The 20,928-nt window shown below is 36.4% G+C and overlaps 2 protein-coding genes across 2 annotated transcripts in view; both read right to left on the reverse strand.

Moving 5' to 3' along the window:
- Positions 1–935: 935 nt before the first annotated feature.
- Positions 936–6,468, reverse strand: LOC107718047 (interleukin-12 subunit beta-like). The gene is made up of 9 exons (XM_016524982.1): positions 6,429–6,468; positions 6,126–6,207; positions 5,169–5,432; positions 3,007–3,112; positions 2,676–2,848; positions 1,583–1,743; positions 1,387–1,505; positions 1,272–1,305; positions 936–1,163 (listed from the first exon to the last, which is right to left on the reverse strand). Exons 2-8 carry the CDS (start codon positions 6,205–6,207, stop codon positions 1,275–1,277), a joined length of 936 nt encoding a protein of 311 aa, XP_016380468.1. The 5' UTR covers positions 6,429–6,468; the 3' UTR covers positions 936–1,163; positions 1,272–1,274.
- A 4,340-nt stretch (positions 6,469–10,808) lies between these two features.
- Positions 10,809–20,928, reverse strand: part of LOC107718046 (ubiquitin domain-containing protein 2) — a gene marked incomplete at its 5' end in the record, with an annotated part of 20,736 nt that continues 10,616 nt past the window's right edge. The window contains one exon of the mRNA XM_016524980.1: positions 10,809–11,761. Coding sequence (XP_016380466.1) covers positions 11,346–11,761 — 416 coding nt within the window. The remainder of the gene's footprint in view (positions 11,762–20,928) is intronic.

Genomic DNA, 20,928 nt, shown 5'->3' on the forward strand with positions numbered 1-20,928 from the left:
TACTCTTAATGGAAAACACACACACACACAACATCAGCAATGCTACAATGACAAAGTCGCTTATATTAAACATAAAACTTTTATGAACAGAACAAATAAGACCAGTGGTGTAGCGTCTATGCAGGGTATGCAGGTGCATATGGGCTCGGGCAGTTTGGGGGCCCGTCGAGCTGGGGGGAATTTTTAATTGAAACGAGGGAACGAATAGAGCCCTGCATGGGCCCGGTCCTTGTCCAACAGCTTATGAGAATTCTCGGCCCGTGTCCGACTGGATACCGTGACTTTTTTCTCTCTCTCCCTCTCTCTTCCCCATTACACAGCTATTAAAATAGTTCAGTTTTGGTTTTTAATGGCAAAGTTGTCATATTTCTTTTTGTTTCTTTATTAAGTTAATTAAGAAATATGTTTGGAACTTTTTATGTTTGTTAAATTCAAGTTTTAGTTTTTTAAAGGAACGACAAATAAGGAAAACAAACAGGATGCGCTTTCTGTCGTCTTGGTCTTTGAGCAGGAGCACTTTACCCACATTATAAATATATCTATAGAATGCTTTAAATTACTATTTTAAAAAGAAATAATTCAAATCGAAAGCAAAAACTCTTTCATTATGTAATCCATAAAGATGCATTTCTCTCTAAAGGCATGTCCAAATAAAATAGTACAATGGCAAATTCGCATATATATTAAACATCTACCTTGCATTGACAAAATGAATAAGATGGATATAGCCGTTGTAACCCAAATAAATAAGGTCCTTTCCCTTATTAATGAATACTCAGTTTGTGGTTCATTGTTATTTTTTGAATGAAAACCCAGCAACAAAGACACTCACTTATAGGCTATTAAAGGAATAAATGAAAGTTTTATTAACAAAAGTTAATCCGCCATCATAATGTCAGTCTTTTCGCATCACTCTTGTCACGTGACCCCCCCACCCCCTTATTACATAAAACTATAAAATAAAATATAGAACAACTGTCATCTAATAAGGCATTCTCAAAGGCCATGCAATATATTTTTAATGATCTGGAAAATTATTGCACAAATACATTTCACCATGGCATGCATATTTTAATAATACAAAATATGTATAAATATGAATAGTAATATTTTGTCAGGAATAGAAAGCAGATTGTCAAGCAGAGGGTGTGTTCCCTTTAGACCTGCATTTATAAAACAAAGAATTGACAAATGTCAGAACAATAGCATCAAGCATCATAGAACAACTAAAAAGGACCAATATGGTAATTAAAACACAAATCAACACTTACCTTTTATTTTTCTGAGGTGTGCCGGTGTTTTCTCCTGTTAAAAAATAGATGTAGAATGTAAAGGGGAATATTTTCATCAAATATATAATAATACTGTAGGTAAAACTGTACTTACTGTTGATGGTGACTCCAGTCACCCCAAACTTTTTTAGTAAGTGGGTCCTGTGCTCGGACGCAGAAAGTATATGCTTTTTTGAATTTCACCTTGTAATGTGTCTCGTTGGTTTCATTTTTCTATTTTGAGGAATTAACATATATTTTGATGTTAATAAACAACAACAACAAAACATTTAAAAAAAAAATTGTCTTACTTCAACACGACTTCCTGTGTAGTCACAGCTATGATTGTTGGGAACCACTTTCACTTCATAGGAGAGGGGAAAGAAACTGCAGGGGAAACTCCATGTTTCAGGGGGGTGCCACTCAAATACATCATCTTGGATCTTGGTGATACTAACTTTATCTGGCTTGACTGAGGGTTTGAAATAACAGTTTAATCAGCAGTCTAGTACAGTGGGGCTGGGACCCACGAGGGGGCCTCAAGATGATTTAAAATGGATGCCCTGAGGCTGAGATTGATTGATTGATTGATTGATTGAAATATTCGATTAAAACATCTGAAATCCTGAATTCCAGTGATCTAGTATCATGTAACTATTACTAACAAACTTATTTGTCAGTTCTGTTCATTTTTTTCATAAACGACTTCTTCATACCCTTGTAAAAAAGAGGTGTGATTAATTGTATGTAGGCCTACTTGCAAATAACAATATTAATTAAATAAACGTCCACATAAGTGTACTGAAGGAGAGTACACTTTCATAATTATAACATACTTATGTGCACTTTTAAAAAATGCACTTTGCAATAATGTACTAAATAAAGTATAACTTTACTATAATAAAGTAAATAAATATACTTTTACATTTTAAACTTTTTTTACATTTTAAACTGTAGTGTGTTATTTAATTTTACATTTGAAATTATAATTGAGGTATATTTTAAATGTACTAAATTGCAACTTCATTATTACAAATGTGTAATTACAAATCCATTTACATATATGATATACAAGTTTCAATAGAAATGGGATTAAAGTATTTTATGAATTATGAAATTACAAATAAAAATGCACTTAAGGTCTACAGGTCTAATTAATGGGCAAAAAAAATCAAATTTAAATTATAATTTTAAGTTGTAAATAACATGCAAGTCTCTGAAAACATTTCCTTCAGTACACACTTATTTATATTCTTTTAATATATATTTTATCATAATAAGTACTTTTTAAAAGTATACGCTAAACTGTTTACAAGGGAATTTACACATAGGCTAATGCATTAGTTGTAATGCAGGGATGTGCATTGCATGTAGCGACCACCCGGGGGCACACAAAACTCTTACCAATGTCTCGGATGAGGAAAGTTCTGTGGTGTTCCTCCAGCCTATACAGATTTCTGATAAACAGTGTGAGGTTGATGCTCCTAGACTCTTCAGAGTACCGACAGTAATCCGTGTCAATACAAGTCAGCCCAGATATATCCGAGTGTAGAGTGCAGTTGATGGGACTAGAGTTTCTGTACAAACACAAGGCCAGTTTAGCATTGATTTGCTGTTTTAAGATAAGCCTGAATAATTTGAATGCTTAGGCCTATACTTCAATGATTAATCCAACCCAACTGAAAATAAAATAAAGTTTGATTAATACAGAATAAGAATAATCATTAATCATTACCGGATTGCTGTGAAATATACCACAGCTCTTTGGATCCGTTCCTGATGCCATTTCCAAGAGCAATGAAATTGTCCATTATAGTTTCTTGCAGTGCAAGAAATGAATTCTAGGCAGATAAAAAGTTAAGCAGTTTTATTTCAGATCAGTGGCCACAGTGAGAAATACTGATAGCTAATACATTACATTCATGTTTATGTTACATAAACATATGTAAATTTAAAGAATTACAGGAGCAATAAGAACAACAGTAGGCCTAGGTGGCGAGTCTGCAACAACTGACTTGAATTATGAGTGAATCACTGAATTATTGGCTCATTCACAGTGCCATTAATAATTAATTAAGCAAGATAACATTGGTGAAAACTGGTGAAATAAACATATTTTAATAGATATCCCCTTACTTCCCCATTAAGATCTTTAGAAAAAATATTTTGTTTAATTATGCAAATGATGCATTATCTAATTAAATATGCACACATCAATATGAACATTGTATAAAGCTATCTTCAAAATTCTTGTTACATTATGTTAACAAATTAAGGATTTTTACAAATCTCTTTTTATCACTCGATAAATCAGAAAATCCTGCTAACAGTCAGAAAAAAAAATATATATATAAATTAACACACCCATCAGTAAAAACTTTCAGAATATAGATAGGGATAAAACTGGGAAGTTTGGTGTATGTTAGCAGAAATGTCTGGCTCAGTGCTTGAGAAAAAACTCATATTTGGGAGAAAAAAAAGTCTATAAAGGTTTCGCCATTATAGCAGTTTGGAGAATGGATGGATGGATGAATGGTCTTTAAAGATATGTATTGTAATTAAAATCTACAGATGCAAATACATAAAATGTAATAAAATAAACTTGGATGTTTTCGTTTCACAAGAAGACATGTTTTTGAAGCAAAATAGCCTAAATTCTCAGATTTAAAAAAAACAATGGTTTTGACTGTAGTGTTTGCCTTAATGAATGAAAGTCTTTATAAGTGACTCTGTGATTCATTCACTCAAATTATTCTTACTTGGAAACATGACTTCTTTTGGAACAATAATCATTGATAGAACCAACGCCCTGACCGATGTCACTAGTACGCGACCAATAAGTCGCTGTGAAAAAGTAAATCTACTTAGGGTAAATTTTATCATGCCAATGTCAGCTTTAAACATTTAAAATGTAATGTCCCAACAACAAAATTGTGGCCAGTGAAAATGCTTAGTGGCTAGTGACTTCAAAAAGCCACAATCCTTGCTGGAAAAGAAAATATATAGCTGGTTATAGCTGGTCATCCATCCTGGTCATAGCTGGTCAGCAGGCTGGTTTTAGAGGGGTTTTGGCCAATTCTTTAGCTGGACAGGGGAAACTAGCTGACCAGCTAAAACCAGCTTGACCAGCTTAGCCAGGGTGGCTGATAAGCAAATAAGTTAATGTCAAGCCCTGTACATAGCTAATAAGAATGACTGTCACATATGCCCTGTTAAAAGTAATATATTTAAAATACATTTATTTCATACTAAGTATAGTTAAAATCTATTAACATATTTACTGACAGATAATTCGAGACTTACTGATATAAAAATTATAATTAAACTTTATTTGGTGTACTACTTGTGCACAATGCACATTTCTTAATATTAAGTCTAAAATGTGTTTAATGTCACTTTTGATGAGGATTGCATGATCTTTAAATGCAAATTATTTAAAGTGTGCCTGAAGTGTACTTGCAATAGTTCCACTTTAGCACAATAAAATATACTAAGTATATCTTTAATTGTACTTCAGCACTACTTCCACACAATTAAAGTGTAAGTACAAAATTAGTTGTTCCAATTTAGCAGACTTTAAGTATACCAGTTTCAGTATGGCATTTTATTAAGTACATAAATATGAAAATGTATTTGTAGTACACTTAGCATGAAATAAATGTATTTAAAATCCATTTAAGTATATTTATTTTTCACTGGGGTATTTACATAACATTTTTAAAAATAGGCCTATATTTTAATACTTGATGCTTAGTTTAATTTTTTTTTTATATAGTGAATTTCAATTAAGTTAAATGATCTGCAGTAAAAAAATGCCTTTATATCCAGATGTTTTAAATTTAAATTTAAGACTTAATAAACATTAATTCCAATGTAAGTGTTAACCTTCATACTTACCTCTGTCACTAGACTGTATAAGAACTCCTTTAGGAAACTCAACTGGATGGACCAGTAGTAGTGTGTAATTCAAAAGATCTCTGTTTGGTCTGTGGCATGTGAAGTTTCCCCCATGCAGCCCATCTATTATAACAGTGATGAGGTTCCCTGTCTGAGAGATGCTTTCCCCATTCCTCTCCCAGTAAATTTCCTCTACTCCATATTGCTCTCCACAATGCAGCAATACCGCAAAGCTGGACAGATTTGATACCTCCAAAGCCACAACTATAACATTAAAGCTTATTTATCAGACTCATCATTTGATTTGATAGCACAGTAAATAAACAATGTGTTTTACAACAAGGCATATATTTTTATTCAACAAGGATGCATTAAATTGTTCAAAAGTGACAGTAAAGACATATGTAATGTTACAAAAGATTTATATTTCAAATAAATGATGTTCTTTTAAACTTTCTGTTCATGATAGAATCCAGAAAAAGAAATCCTCTGAAATAAACAGGAAAAAAAAAATCATGTGGATTTCTATGTGGAGTTCGCTGTTTTATTACCTGGTTTAGCTGAGTGGGCATGGCCTTCAAAAGAAGCACAAACCTGAAGGGGTATGTTAATTTGAGCTATTTATGGAAATGCTAGTGCAAATGTCTTCATTTTATCCACCCTTTTTATTGTATTTATTGAATTTTTTTAACTCTTGTTCTTAATTATCTTTTTATGTATTTATTGATGTAGTGAGGCAAGAGTTATCTATGGTAACACAGGAAAACATGCATTTAAGGTGCCATGAGGATATTGTGTGTGTGTGTGTGTGTGTGTGTGTGTGTGTGTGTGTGTTTGTGTTGTCTTTACTGTTACTTTATTTTAAGTGTCTATATTATAAATGTCTTTACTGTCACTTTTAAGCAATGTGTCCTTGCTGAGTACAATACTAATAAATGGGATTTAAGCAATAGTCACCATTTGGCTTGATTAACCTCAGTGAAGTGCTGCCTGCCATCTGAAGAGCAGCTTGAAGAATAACAAAGACAATCTTGTTCATCTAAAGAAAAAGTAAAAATGGTAATTATATGAACAATTATGTTATAAAATAAAGTAAATTATACAGATTATAGTATTCAACTAACATGAATAAACATTCATATTAAAGTATATATATATATATATATATAGATAGATAGATAGATAGATAGATAGATAGATAGATAGATTGATTGATTTTATAATATTTCATTGTGATAGACACCTTCTCTTAAATCTTACCTTGAGAACTTAATGAGTTTTGGTGACTCTCTCCTCTTCCCTTTCACTGAAGTAGTATTGGACCTGAGCAACATTTATATATGTAATACAGAAGTGTGAATTTCCAGCAAGCAGAAGTATCAAGTTCTAAACAAAGGGATATGGAAACCAATGTGGTGAAGCCAGTTTTCATTTGGGATTTCCATGAGCTATGTAACCGTGCTTGTTATGTGCTAGGGGCTTTAACAGGAGCAATTGTGTATGAGAATGTACAGGTCATCTCTCACAATTAAATCATTTCCTCTGAGTGAAATATGTTAGTTTTTTTTTTTGTGTGTGATTCATGTTTTGAATGCTATGGTTTTTTTGGGGGTTGGTTTGTTGTTTTTGCACTTTTGTTTTCAGTCACAAATCCCCATATATACACTGCTGTTCGAAGGTTTGGCATCAGTAAGAATTTTTATGTTTTTTTTTTTTAAAGAAGTCACTTATGCTCATCAAGGTTACATATATATATGATCAAAAATGGGAAAAAAAAACAATGTACTGTGAAATATTTTGCAAATTAAAATAACAGTTTTCTATTTTAATATACTTTCAAACATACTTTATTCCTGTGATAAAAACTGAATTTTCTTCAGCCATTACTCCAGTATTCAGTGTCCCATGATCCTTCAGAAATCATTGTAATACACTGATTTATTATCAATGTAAATCAGCATATTATGTTTCTGAAGGATCATGTGACACTGAAGATTGGAGTAATGGCTGATGAAAATGTAGCTTGAATTATGGAATGAATTATATAAAGTATATTAAATGAGAAAACTGTCATTTTAAATTGCAATAATATTTCACAATATTACAGTTTATTTTTTAATGAAATAAATGCAGCCTTTAAAAAAAAAAAAAAAAAAACATTAAAAATCTTACTGATCCAACACACATATTTATATAGATATGAAAGACATCAATAAGGGCCTCACATGCTCTTTCTGGTGAAGCTAATTTTGAACATTAATTAGGTCACTGCTGCCAAATGAAAATGTAGAGCGTGTTAATTTGGACATGACTGTAATGTCCAGATATTTAGGTGGTAGTGGCACTTGTGCATTACACCACAGTCACTGTCCTAGTATGAGTTACACATTCTAGGGAAAAATCGTTGAACACGAGAAAGTGAACACCTTATCATCATAGTGTTTAACCACAAACCAAAACTCAGTTACAAAATTAACGGGAATTCCAAGATAACTTAATACCATGACTAAAGACAATGAAAATGCATAACGTGAGAAAGCCACTATTAAACTAAAGCCACAAAGCCTGTATGTATTTTATGACATGATTAAATAGGACTAACTAGCTTTAAAATAGATATATGGTGGGATAAATGTGGTGGTAAAAAAACATAAAGGGTAAACTGCTCAATGTCAGCATGAAGATTTTCACAAATTCACAAATTATGCAGAGCGGTCACAATTACTCTGTAGGGATTTCTAAATATGAACGGACACTGATATCAGCCATCACAAGGTTTGCTAAATCACCCAGCACATGAGTCCCATATTCTTGGTCGATTTCCTGTCAGTCACTCTAACAACTATCCATTCAGATCCTTTAAGTCAGTCAAGTCAAGTTTAAGTCAGTAACTGCGTTATATCAATAAATTACTGAAAGTTAAGTGTCTTTCAGAACCCCAAATAAACAAGCTAGAAGGCAACAGTGGCAAGGAACATAAACCCCATCAAGTGACAGAAATGGAGAAAAAAACTTAGGAGAAACTGTTCCAGTTCTCCTCTGGCCTAAGTGAACAAACTCAGTTTGATATTGGTAAAACCGTTTCAGCATGACACGTTTATAGCTGGGAGTATGGATTTGGGCTGAGGGCTTGTCCAGACACTAAAATCTTCGCTAAGGATCTGTCCTGAGGTCTTGTGTATTCGCTGAGCATCTGTCCCAAGGGCTCACAACAGTAACCTCAGGATAAGAGTGAGACAGACAGACTAATATAAGCATAGATGCCATTATTCTTACGATGTAACAAGTACTAGTTGCCCTAATAATGCAGTCTAACAATCTCTTAAGGGATTTGAATTATAGAAATATGATGTGTGTTATGTGTATGCTAGGTTAAAGTGATGAGTCTTTAATCCTGATTTAAACTAACAGAGTGTGTCTGTCCCCCAAATAATGCTAGGAAGACTGTTCCAGAGTTTGGGTGCTAAATAGGATAAGGTTCTACTGCAGTAGATTTGTGATATTCTAGGTATTATCAACTGGCCAGAATTTTAAGATGTGAAAAATAATAATGGGATATGAGCTTGCTCAAGTACTTACAAGCCAAACCATTCAGGGTTTTATAAGTAATCATCATAATTTTAAAATGTATACAGTGTTTAATAGGGAGCCAGTGAAGTGTTGAAATGGGCCAATATGATCATACTTCTTGGTTCTAATGAGAACTGTAGCTGTTTTATTTTGGACCAGCTGGAGTTTGTTTATTAAGCCTGCAGGGCAACATCCAGTAATGCATTACAATAATGTAGCCTTGACGTAAAATATGCATCAAACATAAGCAGTATTCTTGTTTATTACAGTAGGCTATATGTGGAGGGTCATCAAATTTTTTATATCAACTATGCATTCAGTTAGTTTTGTGGATTGGTATGCTTCATCGGGTATCATCTGTGTACCAGTAAAAAGTCATATTTATATATATAACTCTGATGAGTCCAGTTTCAGTGCTATAAAATGGTCTAAATCCTGACTGGATTTCCTTGCAGATACCATTTCTTTCCAAGAAGTAACATAGTTGTGAAGACACCACTCTTTCTAGTATTTTCGATAGAAAAGGAATTGGTCCGTAGTTAACTAATTCACTAGAATCAAGCTGTGGTTGGAGGCCATGCTTGAAAAGTGACATCGTAATAGTTTATCTGACCATTACATATCATAAATGTATCCACAGTTTCAGTAACACTTTATTTTGATAGTCCACTTTAGACATTCTACTAACAGTAAGTAACAGTAAGTAAAGAGTAACCACAGTTTCTTCTCAAAACACTGGTTAATATCTATTGTACCTATATAACTTTTATTTTTGTGTATCTTGTGTATATAAAGTATATATTTAACTTGTGAGTTAGACCTGAGGTTCACACAAAAGTGATTTGGATATTTTGTATTACCAATAATTCATTAATATAAATATAAAAAACCTATTATAATATTAAGACACATATTAAATATAAATACGTTATTAATAAATATATATTAAAATGATTTTTGCTTAATATATTTGCTGTATTTCATTAAAATAAATGTATCCACACACAATTTTTTTGAAATTACATTATATATATATATATATATATACATACATACATACATTTTTTATGGAAATAATGAAAAAAAAACTCCTTAAAAATAAATAAAACATTTTGATATTTGGTTAATAAACAATTCTGTAACAAAATCAGACAGAAATACTTAAGTGTACAAATGTTTAATCAACTTTTAATTAAAAACACATTCTCTATCATTAAAATATGAATGTTTTTTTTCTCTCTTTTCAACTCAATTTTTTTCAATAGGACAAAGCCCTGAATCCATTTAAATGGGATAGCACTTAGCGCATACTACGGCACTGATGGGGTTTTGAGTCTGGTTCCCTTCAGAAAATTATATATCACTGCTCCTCATCATTTCCTGCCCTACTATGCCTAAGGAAAACATAAAAAAACATTAACTAAAAACATGTATATAGCATAAACTGTTAGAATGTCCACATTCAGCTCCATTCAGAGATTACATCTTCATGTCTTCTCCTTCCATTATATCACTTACTCATACAGTAGCTTCCCCATTCACATGCATACACACAGTTATTACATGATGACCCCCTTATCACCTTTATATATCCTCAGGATGTGCGAAACAATGCGTAGCACCATGGCAACCTCGCAGAGCTGAATAAATTCTTAAAAGCACCTTGAATTACAAGGAATCCGAACAGTTGCCCCATTCCAATTTTTCACTTTTCTGCAGACAGTTTTACAGGGACTGAGAAAATCAGATTTGTTTGTTGGAGGATATCGATTGGAATATCTGTCTAGACTGAAATCTATCTGCAAAATGTGACAACTACCACCTACACTAAGAGCAAGTTTAACAGCTGATCTACTTGTCTACATGACTAATAAACTTATCCTCTTTTGAAATGAAAGAGTTGAATGAATGCTGTTTAGAGAATTTATGTAATTGAAAATTTATCTGAAAAAAAAACTAAACAAAACAGAGATTAAAGATGCTGGACAATCAGAAAATCCAAAACTGACATTGTTTTTGTGACATGTAACATATTTTCTTTAAAAAAATCTTTATATATTTTTGGTTACAGAGTTTCTAATAAAAACAAAAAATAAGAAAACAGTCCAACAAGTGATTCTCCTGTACCTGAAAGCCAAAAGCAGTTTAAAATGTCCTTTTGGCCCCAATTGTCTCTGTTTTATAATTCAAGTTCTAACAGACACAGGTAGGTCCACACTTCCGGTCTGCCTTGCAGACATATGATCTCATCACAAGAAAAATGGAGAAAAGAATATTAAGCTTATAACTACATAATCTTAAAAATAGCAAAGCATTATTAAGTTTCCTTTGCCAAAACCATACTTTTTGGACCTCTCTTGATCAATTCAGGACTCCGGTTTTCTAGACCTGAGGCTTTTAAACAGAAAATCTGAGTCTCAACTCCCTTAGAAAAGCTATAAGTCAAAGGCAGTGAGTGTTTGAAGGGAAAAGCCTCTAGAGGTTCACTCTAGACTCAAGTGGCCAATCCAAAAATAGAGAAATCTTCTGAAAAATATCGTGGCCCATGCACATTGATATCCTCTCACATACACACTTGGTGTGGTGGTTAATATCCCCAACGAGTCATTAGTTTTCCACAGGAGTGGGGTTCTGCGGCAGTGGTGGGGTTGTGGGAGGCTGGCTGACGATCACCTGGATGACATAGTCTCTGGAGATCTTCAGTTCTTCCAACTTCATCTTGTCAGTGAGTGGTCGGCCTGAGAAGAACCAGCGCTGGCTGGTGGCCACTACACCCTCCTGGGTCTGCAGACGGCGCTTCATCTGCTGGACATTGTCGCTGGTGCGGACGGCCAGGCGTAGATCTCGTCCCGTGGAGAGACGTAGACGCAACTGACACTCCTGGCCTTCACTAGCTGGAGCTTCTGGGACCTCAATGGTCTCCAACTCGCTCTTTTCCTCAATCATGTTGACAGGAGGCGAGAGGCAGTAGACAGGCAGCTGGTAGCGGTTCCCCAGCTCATCGTAGCATTCAGTCAGAGCACCTGGAGATGACACAAATGAAGCATTTAAGCCACATTTTCAGTCTCTTTTTGTTGACTTATCTAATGTTTTGATACAGTGTACAATGATATTGTAATATAGCATTTATATATGTCTAATATATGGTGCAATCAAACATTATGATGCAAAATGAGTAAAGATTCTGTACTATTTATTGGTAATGAAATCAGCAATTTTATGGCAATGATTATGTGAACTTTTTTTAAAGATCAGATTTCTTTGCTTATATTGAAGTATAATATGTTCTTTGAATCGTTCTCATATTGCTGGATAAAATGGATCATTATGGAGTTCAGACAAACTACAAAGAAAAGAAAAGAAAACAAAAGAAAATCATTAACTTTCTATTTTATTTTATGATGGGGATATGGTTATCAATTGTTGTGCATCCTTCACAATCAACACCTTTAAGTATTTACAAACAGTGTAATTACAACAGTGTTTTACAAACAACGAACAACAGTGTCTTCCACAGTATGCAAGCCAAAGGTATGAATGGAATGGAATAGAATAGATATTTATGTCAACAGTTTAGCAGCCTCCTCCAGGTTAGCATATTTATAGAAAACAGACACATAATAGAACAACATCAGTAAAGATAATCACATTAATGTATTATATAGAAATGATATCTCCCAAGTAAAACAATAAAATTCTGTCAGTCAGTCAGTCATATTTATTTATAAAGCACATTTAAAAACAACAGCTGTTGGCCAAAGTGCCGTACAAAGTTTAAGCAAATACCAAATTACAAAAAGTAAACAGAACACACCAACAAACAGTACACTACAATTATACCACTGCACCTACTTATGACCATATGCAACAGTAAATAAGTTTTAAGAAGAGACTTAAAATCAGCATATGTTGGTGCAGTTTTTATATAGGACTGTTCCGAAATGAGTCTACACTACCTGTTTTGTGGACTGTACAGATGAAAACTGAAGATATTCAAGTAGATAGAAATAAATCTTATTTAATAATTATATAAAATTATTATTCTATTAAAACGTTTTATTATTATTATTTTTTGCATTTTTCTTGATAGGACAGTGGAGATATGACAGAAAGTGAGTGGGAGAGAGACAGGGGAATTGGATTGAGAAAGGTCCACAAGGCAGGATTCGAACTCGGGACACCCAAAGCACAACTGCGCCATATATCGGTGCACTGCCCACGAGACTATCAGCGCCAACTTAAAATAATACTTTAAGCATAATAATAATATTCCTCCAGGCACCAGGCTCTTGATTCCATGGAACAGGCTTGGCTCTTTTGCTTAATGAATAAAAACACACTTAGTATTTTGTAACTACATATTTTTACCTTAAGCATAGTGTTAGCTAGGTATGTGTGTATATGTATATGTATGTATATATTTTAGTTTTTTTTTCCCTTCTGCTTCTTCCTCTCTTTTTTTGGCCTCTGGTCACCAGTAGGCTGTGAAATCCAGGTCTGTATCTGGTGAGGTGGAGTTGTAATACGGGTGGGTGGATGTAAGGTGGGGCTTAGTATTGTGTCTCCCCGCCGTCTCCCTGAGCTAGTGGGGAAGTCGTGGCCTAATGGTTAGAGAGTCGGACTCGTAACCCAAAGGTTGCGAGTTCAAGTCTCAAGTCCGGCAGGAATTGTAGGTGGGGGGGGGAGTGAATGTACACACGCTCTCCCACCTTCAATACCACGACTGAGGTGCCCTTGAGCAAGGCACCGAACCCCCAACTGCTCCCCGGGCGCCGCAGCATAAATGGCTGCCCACTGCTCCGGGTGTATGTGTATGTATGTATGTATGATTGTATATATATATATATATATGTACGTATGTATTAGGGCTGGGCGATATAGCTAAAAAATGTATCAACGATATAATGTTTCATATCGTTCGGTATCGATAATTATTCAAATTTTTTAATACCATTTTTAAAACAAAGAGCAATAGAAAAATGTTTTACATTTAACCACTGTATTTTTTAATTAACCCAATTTGTTGAGACAAACAACAAATATTTTTTGTTTTAAGTCAAACACACAATAAAAATTAAACAAATATTTTATTTCTAATGTTTTATATGCCGATTAAATAGGTCTTAAGGAAACTTTTGGCTTGTCTCCCGAGGCCACAGGAGGGCGCCATTCACTCAGATTGTATTTAAAAACATATGAGATGCAGTGAAAAGGAATAAACTTCCACAAATTCGCGACGTGTTTTCTAAAAGTTTAAACTGTTTTAACTTTGCATCTCTTAACATCTTAACATCTCTTGTGTGAGACGCGAGTGTAGCAGTTTTATTTGTCCGTCTAAAAAATTTCAGTTTCAGTTTTAACCTAATCAAGATCTTCTCCGCATTGAGCTTCTATATTTCTCTAATATTTTGAATGCATAATGCAGCAACTGCGCGTCTCGTGGGCTAGACTAACAAAACATTAAAATGCAACTACGTCATTTACATCATCATCACGGCATCTCGTGCTCCCTTACGCACTCCTAACATTTGATTGTACTATTTTTGCATTCAAATGCAAGTGTGCCGTGTGGGTGGGCCGGGTCCCTGACCTGGGCTGCACTACACGTCTCACTTTTTTTAATGCATCACAAACTAGCTGAGGCATATACACATCTACACATTAAAAACATAAATAAATAAATAGACATATAAGGTAAATGTGGCATGTAGGTAGTGGCCAGGCATGGCTGGTGTTTTAGGGGATGGGGGCCCATTCTCTTTGGGCCCTGTTGCCCCGCAAGCATCTTTCCCTAGCACTCCCATTGTGGCATGACATGGGCTGGGCCACGGTTGTAGCCACATTGGCTGGGCCAATGTTGTAGCCACGTATCAGAGGCAACCCCAATAATTATTAAATATTTATTAATTTATAACTTAATGGCCCGGTTTCACAAACAGGGCTTAGACTAAGATTTTCTAAGGATTAGGCCATAGTTCAATTAGGACATTTAAGTAATTTTTATGAACGTACTTAGAAAAAATAACATTACTGGTGTGCATCTTGAGATACAACAAAGGCACTGATATATTTTAGGATCAGTCAGTGCAAGTTTCTTTCAGTTGAAACAACTCAGACTTACATTTTAGTCTAGGATTAGGTTTAAGCCTTGTCTGTGAAAACGGGGGAATATTATTATTAATATTATTATTATTATTACTTGCCATCTTCATTGTCCTCCACCCTTTCCCAGTCTTAATGAAATAATAACAATTATTATTATGGTTATTATTAATATTGATGCTAATAACATTTGTTGTCTTTTTTTCTTCATTTTTAAAGTTATACTACTTATATGTGTTATTAATCTGTTAAGATACCATTTCATTTGTATGCTTCCCCCCCCACCTCTAGACACAATGACACACGCACGCACATGCGCACACACACACACGCACATGCATGCTCACAGAGACATGAATGCAAATACAGGAGCTAATCAGAATGGACTTGTAATGTTGGCTATCAGTATATATGTTTGTTAGTCCAAGTAAGTCTATATTTGGCACATGTAAATATTGCCACTTTCTTTACTTAGCCTATGTTTCTTACTTTTATTTTATATGTTTGGTCCATGGGATTATGTATTTGGCACATGTAAACATTGTCACATTCTTTACTTGCATAATAAAAAATAAAAAAGCATAGTGTTAGCTACAAAGGCTGTTTTGAAATCCTACTTGATAAAATAAATACAGACACACATCACATGATGAGTATGCTACTCATGACATAGAGACTCACTGAGGATCTGTCAACTTTTCAACCAAAGAGGAAGTTGGTGAAATGAATCAATGACAATGAGACAGGGTTCACACCACAGGAACAATAAGATTACATCACTGGCTTCTTCCAAAGAGGAAGTAAGTAATTTTAATCATAATGAGCTACACCTCCATGGAATTCAGTAAAAAAAAAAAGTAACACTCATACTATCATGATGACAAGTTTTGTTTTAAAGGAGTAGGTTTTGATTTAAAAGACTGTTTTATTCATATCAGTAATACGAGGATTTTATTAAATGCTTCAGATGAGGTTTTAGATGTTTTCTGGTGAAACTCTTTACTGCTCAGCAGATCAAAGAATATTTTATGAAACAATCATATACTAACCATCATATGTTGTTCCAAACTTTTTTTTTTCCACAAAAAAAAAAAAAATCAAAATCAAAAAGGAAGTAGTTTAATCAAAACATGTACTTTATCCTCTTCTGTCCTTTGAAGTCAAACGCTTTCATCAAAGTTCATGACAGAAGTAGTGCTCAGATTTGTCAAAGAATTTGTTGATCCAGTTAACAAAAACAGTCTGTCACAGCCTTCTGCTGGAGTGAAGGCATGCGAATCTGCATGGCGATTCGCGATGGCGCCGACGCTGATGGCTGCCTCCGTGGCGTGCTCCGCAGTTGTTTTTATGTTTTTGTTAGTTTGTCCTGTCTTTAGTTATATCCCTGCAATCAGTTTCACCAGAGATGAATTGCTGGACATTCGGAAGTACACACCACCCGATATTTCACCGGTTTTCGATTATTCTGATGTTTTGCTGGACATTGTAGTCAGGGGAGCAGCGGCGCTGTTCAGACGCTTCCTTCATTAACTGTAAGCCTTTCTACTCGCCGCGGGACTTTTGCTCGTTCATTCTCGTAAGTGTGTACATTTCTCCGCAAGCACACATGAGCTCCGCTTTATGCCGAGTATACACTGCACGATATTAGCCCGATTTTTCACTCGCCGACAGGTTTTGCGAAATCGCCGACTCGTAACAGCTGTAGTCTGTATGTTAATTAATTTCTGATACCCCTTTGTCTGAGACAGTTCTCAGTGTCTCACACCCATTCTCATTCTACAATTTGTCACCATTTGCTCAGGATGTGATCATCCCAAATGATCTACAAACAACATACTGTAACTGTTGAGTTTCTTCTTCTCTATAATAATTAAGCCATTTTGGGAAATGAGCATGATCAAACATATTGTGGAGTGAAATTTGGTTCGGGGCAGACTATAGATTCTTACAACTTAATTTCCCATTACCCTTTGCTCTGTCTATTAGTTCTTATTGTTCCCAGCTGTGTGTCATTAGTCTTATTAGTTTCCTTTATATACCATGTTCTGTTAGCCCTTGTTTACTTCAGTATTGTTTTCTGTTATGCTGTGTTGTGGACTACTCTTTGCTTTTGTTTCTGCCTGTTGACGTTTTGGATCGTTGTTTCTTGGATTAAACTGCATTTGGATCTTCAATGTTTTCTCCAAGTCATTCCCTGACAGAATACTGAAGCCATTTCAGATCCAGCAGCTAGTCCACCTTCATAGACTGTGGGACATGAGCATTCGGATTCTTCCTCCGGCTTCTAAGAAGGAGCAAAAGGCATGACTCCAGCTGTTGGCGTCACTGCATGAACAGGTGTTGGGAGTAAGAGGCCTTGCGCAGACTTTTTGGACTTTGGCAGTGGGACTGAAACTTTGTGACTCTAAGCTAAACAAGATTTTTAATGAATTCCTTGGTAACCCCTTGCCTCTTGACGAGATGGAGGGATTTAAGACTTTTGATTATTGGGGTTTCATTGACTATCTCAGTTACTGCAGTTTAGTAGTAACACCAGGTCAGAGTGTGCCCATTGCAGTGCCCCAGGAGATGCCCGAGTCTGCTACAACACCTCCAGAGAACAGTGAGGCTTCACTATCTCGGACTCTTAAATGAAGGTCAAGAAGGCGGAGGGCAGCAAAGTCCGCTCCTGTTGTCCCAAGTCTGGTGGTCCTGGAGGACCCGACTCCGGTGGTCCCAAGTCCGGTGGTCCTGGAGGACATGACTCCAGTGGTCCCAAGTCTGGTGGTCCTGGAGAACCTGACTCCAGTGGTCCAAAGTCTGGTGGTCCTGAGGACCTGACTCTGGTGGTCCCTACAGAGCCGCCTGATTTCACTGCTGCCACCATAATCAAAAAGGCCATCTTTGCCTTTCACCTTTAGGCTGTTCTGCATGCATGGGCAGCTTCTGAGTCCACTCAAGTGCTCATTCCAGTCCAGGAGCCCTCAGAATCCAATTCAGAACCCGCACCAGCCCAAGTGCCCTCAAAGTCCACTCAAGAATCCGCTCCAGTCTGGGAGCCCTCAGAGTCCACTCCAGAGCCTGCTCCAGTCTGGAAGCCTTCAGAGTCCACTCCAGAGCACGCTCCAACCCAAGAGCCCTCAGAGTCCACTCCAGTCTATGAGTTCCCTCCTGAGCTCACTCAAGTCTACGAGTTCATTCCAGAGCTCGCTCCAGTTTACGAGTCTACTCCAGAGTCCGCTCAAGTCTACGAGTTCACTCCAGAGCACACTCTAGTCTATGAATCAACTCCTGAGCTCACTCAAGTCTACAAGTTCATTCCAGAGTTCTCTCCAGTCTATAAATCCGCTCCAGAGCCCACTCAAGTCTATGAGTTCATTCCAGATCTTGCTTCCATCTACTAGTCCACTCCAGAGCCTGTTCTAATCCATGAATCCGCTCCGGAGCCCACTCAAGTTTACGAGTTCACTCCAGAGCTTGTTCCAGTCCAGAAGTCTGCTCCTGAGCCTGCTCCAGTTCCTCCTGGGGTGGTGGCTTCTGCTGCAGAACTTCTCGAGGCAGCAGCGTCCGCTTCAGCTCCTCTCTGGGCAGTGGTGCCTACTCCTGAACTCTCAGTCTGCAATGTTACAGTCAATGAGAATGTGGCTGAACTGTCTGTCTGCCCTGTTACTGTCAAGGAGAGCGTTGCTGAACTGTCTGTGTGCACTGTTACGGTCAAGGAGACCATTGCTGAATGGTCTGCTGGTCCTGTTACGGCCATAAAGGCTATTACTAACCTCTCTGTGCTCCTCATTGCAGTCCTGCCTGATTCACCAGGGGGGTCATCTGCCTTCTCGGCTCCACTGAAGTGGTCTTCAGCTCCGTCAGCTCCGCTGTGGGGATCTTTGGTCCCATCGACTCATCTGCTCTGCCATGGGGATCTTCAGCTCCTCCTGCTCTGCCGGCCCCGCCCCGGCAGCCTGCTCCGCCCTGGAACTCTGCTATACCTCTGTCTTCAGGCTCTCTTCCACTACACGGGCTTGGGCCACCATCCCTCCCCCTGATCCGCCTCCATTCCACCACCCTCCTGACTTTTCATGGAGCGTCTGGAATCCGCTCCTTAGAGGGATTCTAGCCAATGTTCCCTCTAAGTTCGCTCTAAGCTGCGCGCGCAGCCACGCACTTCTTACACCGCGGCTGCGCAAAAGAAATAATACAGACATATTATAATGTGTGTGTGTGTGTGTGTGTGTGTATATACATGTGTATGTATGTATGTGTATGTGCATGTATATGTATGTATGTTCGGAAAGCCATTTGTTTGAATTCAAGTAAAAGCGAAAGAATCGCGATGTGCGCCAAATGAGTCGCTGTAGAAACTAAATACTTCAATGGTTGCAGACGAAATAGCTCAATGCGAGAGCCAACACTAACACAATGACATTTGAAATAAAACGTCCTCATGTATTAAAGAAGAGTGACTTGATTAAGTGCTGGAAATAGCGGAAGATGGGCACAGATCGGTAACAAAACTCAGAGAAATGTAGCTACAGTCACACACAGCTGTATTGTACAAACATTACTTCATATGGATGTTTAGATAGCTATAGAAGAATACACTTTTTTTTTTTTTTTCATTTGACTTACAGATCTCAGTTTAAGTTTTGCTTCGGTTTGTTTTCTATTCTATTCTATACTATCAGTTTAAATGGTTTGTTTTGATAATATATTATATTATGTTAGGCCTATATTATAAACCTAATAAATAATTGACCTTGTTTTTTAATGGAGTCTCTTGCTCATCAAGGCTGCATTTATTTAAAAAATACAGGGGAAAAAAAACAGTGGTATTGTGAAATATTATTGTAATATTGGTTTCCTATTTTAATACCTATACTTTAAATAACATTTATTCCTGTGAAGCAAAGTTGAATTTTCAGCATCATTACATACTTACTCTTCAGTGTCACATGATCCTTCAGAAATCATTCTGATATGCTGATTTATTATCAGTGTTGCTGATTTAATATGCTGTTTTACAACAGTGAAACTGTTGTGCTGCTTAATATTTTTTTTGGAACCTGTGTTATTTTTCTTTGATTCTTTGATTAATAAAAAGTTAAAAAGAACAGCATTTATTCAAAATAGAAATCTTTTCTAACAATATAAGTCTTTACTATCAGTTATATCCATTTAACACATCCTTGCTGAATAACGTTTCTTTAACTTTCTTTAAACTTTTTAAAGATTTTCTTTAAAAAAGAAAGAAAGAAAAAAATATCTGACCCCAAACTTCTGAATAGTGTATATTGTAACACAAAATCTCTATTTTGAATAAACACTTGTTCTTTTTGAACAACTTCTCCTCACCCGCACCAACAAGAACTTTTCAAACTCTGCTGCACTGTGCTTCACTTAAACCTGGTTGAGTGAAGCCATTCCGGACAACGCGCTTCATTTGCCGGGCTACCAGCTGTTCAGAGCGGATCGCATCGCGAAGTTAACAGGGAAAACGAGAGGTGGTGGAATGCGTTTCTACATCAACGAAAGTTGGTGTTCAGATGTAACAACGCTGAAAAAGGTATGCTGTCCTAACTTAGAGGCACTCATCATAAACTGTAAACCTTTCTACTCGCCACGGGAGTTTTCCTCTTTCATTCTTGTGAATGTGTACGTGCCTCCCGACAGTAATATATTGGATCACTGTTACACAGCAATGAAGGATGCATATCACTCTGTCCCACGAGCAGCTTTGGGGCTCTCTGATCACTGTTTGGTTCATCTTATACCGACCTACAGGCAGAAACTGAAATCAGCTAAACCTGTTTTAAGGACTGTTAAAAGATGGACTAATGAAGCAAAGTGGGATTTACAAGCCTGTTTCGACCTAACTGATTGGAGTGTTTTTGAAGCTGCAACCAACTATCTGGACGAGCTCACAGAGACTGTAACTTCATATATCAGTTTCTGTGAAGACATACCAGCTTCCTGACAGACAGGCAGCACCTAGTGAACCTAGTGAGCACCTAGTCCTGGAACTCACATCCAGGACTATCACCATCAGCACTGGCACCCCTCAGGGGTGTGTTCTCTCCCCACTGCTCTTCTCTCTCTACACGAATGACTGCAC

This window comes from Sinocyclocheilus rhinocerous, unplaced genomic scaffold, assembly GCF_001515625.1.
Source record: "Sinocyclocheilus rhinocerous isolate Xijiao unplaced genomic scaffold, SAMN03320098_v1.1 scaffold2830, whole genome shotgun sequence".
Classification (NCBI taxonomy): domain Eukaryota; kingdom Metazoa; phylum Chordata; class Actinopteri; order Cypriniformes; family Cyprinidae; genus Sinocyclocheilus; species Sinocyclocheilus rhinocerous.

What these genes read in the sequence shown, in the direction of transcription:
- LOC107718047 (XM_016524982.1), bottom strand. Translation starts at nt 6,207, where the DNA reads ATGAACAAGATTGTCTTTGTTATTCTTCAAGCTGCTCTTCAGATGGCA. An exon ending in GAGGTTAATCAAGCCAAATG is followed by an intron (nt 5,433 to 6,125) that starts GTGACTATTGCT and finishes TTAATGTTATAG; the next exon opens with TTGTGGCTTTGGAGGTATCA. An exon ending in ACACAGGAAGTCGTGTTGAA is followed by an intron (nt 1,506 to 1,582) that starts GTAAGACAATTT and finishes TCCTCAAAATAG; the next exon opens with AAAAATGAAACCAACGAGAC.